A 1340-nucleotide genomic window follows, 5' to 3' on the forward strand; every position below is an offset into this window, starting at 1 on the left:
AGAGGGTGTTGAATAATGGTACCTCTCTTATAAGGCCGTTGCAAGCTGGCATCTTCAAGCATTTAGCATCAGGCACTTACTAAGCATTGCACTGGCTCCTTCTATGTGACCGTGTGGTATTCCCTCATGTATCCCACATTCTGCTTCTGGAGCCCTAATAATGGACATAAATTTCCTTCCGACTCTCTGCCACCTAAAATGCCCTCATTCTCATTTGCATACATACCTCCTTTAGGAGCCTGCTGGAGAGATGGGGGAAATTGTCAGCCATCTTCACATTTAACTTCCCAAAGTATTGCCAGATTGCTCTCCGGAAAGGATGCACCCAGTCGTCCTCCTACCCTCAGTGCTGGATGGCCCCTCTTCCACACTCTTCTCTAGAACTTGGTGTTCTTAGGCGGCCTAAGTTTGGCCAGGCTAATGCATGTGAAAGCATTGCTTTCCTCTCTTATGCAGATCTGTTTAGCACAGGGGTGGGCAACTCCTGGCACGCGTGCCAAACATGGCACGCCAGTAACTTTTGCTGGCACGCGAAACCCTCTCTTATAATCTTCCATTTTTAAAAAATATATATATATTTTATTGATTTTTTACAGCGAAGAAGGGAGAGGGATAGAGAGTTAGAAACATCGATGAGAGAGAAGCATCGATCAGCTGCCTCCTGCACACCCCCTACTGGGGATGTGCCTGCAACCAAGGTCCATGCCCTTGACCGGAATTGAACCTGCGACCCTTCAGTCCGCAGGCCGACGCTCTATCCACTGAGCCAAACTGGCTAGGGCTCTATTACCACAGCTTTAATAATCAGACAGGACAACCTAGAGGGGCTTGGGCCATGCTTGCTGCGTCAGCAAATTTGATAATGGATTTGGCTTTTGGATCAGTTTATAGGCATAATAATATCGCATCCCATATTTTTAAAAAATCATGCATGCAACTTGGAAGGGACTCACCTGGGCCTCGGTGTCCCCATCTGTAGCCCCCATCCTTTTCACAGCCCTTCCGTTTCCTAAATCAAACACTTGTAACTATCACAGTCAGCTTCCTTTCCAGCACCCACTGGGAGACACGTCCTGTTCCCAAGGTCCTGTGTGAATGAGACTGGTGGGCAGGTGTCACTCAGCTCTCCACCGACTCTATGCCTGCACCCGCCGGCCGAACACGGCTGGACAAAAACACACACTACAATGAGAATGGGCTCCCCGTAAGTTCAAGATCACTCCTGTCCATCCACTCTGCTGTGCTCCTGGAAGCTACTTTACACGTTCTCATCCCTCCTCTGACCTCTACCACCTCCTCACGGTCCTCGCTCCCACCCTTGACCCCACTCCTATGTCACA

At 49.3% G+C, this 1340-nt stretch overlaps 1 protein-coding gene across 1 annotated transcript in view; it reads right to left on the reverse strand.

Annotated features, from left to right (window-relative positions):
- NOVA2 (neuro-oncological ventral antigen 2) overlaps positions 1–986 on the reverse strand; it is a 40969-nt gene extending 39983 nt beyond the window's left edge. The window contains exon 1 of the mRNA XM_006764420.2: positions 954–986. Coding sequence (XP_006764483.1) covers positions 954–986 — 33 coding nt within the window. The remainder of the gene's footprint in view (positions 1–953) is intronic.
- Between the last annotated feature and the right edge of the window lie 354 nt (positions 987–1340).

The sequence above is a fragment of the Myotis davidii genome, unplaced genomic scaffold (genome assembly GCF_000327345.1).
Source record: "Myotis davidii unplaced genomic scaffold, ASM32734v1 scaffold741, whole genome shotgun sequence".
NCBI classification, from domain to species: Eukaryota; Metazoa; Chordata; class Mammalia; order Chiroptera; family Vespertilionidae; genus Myotis; species Myotis davidii.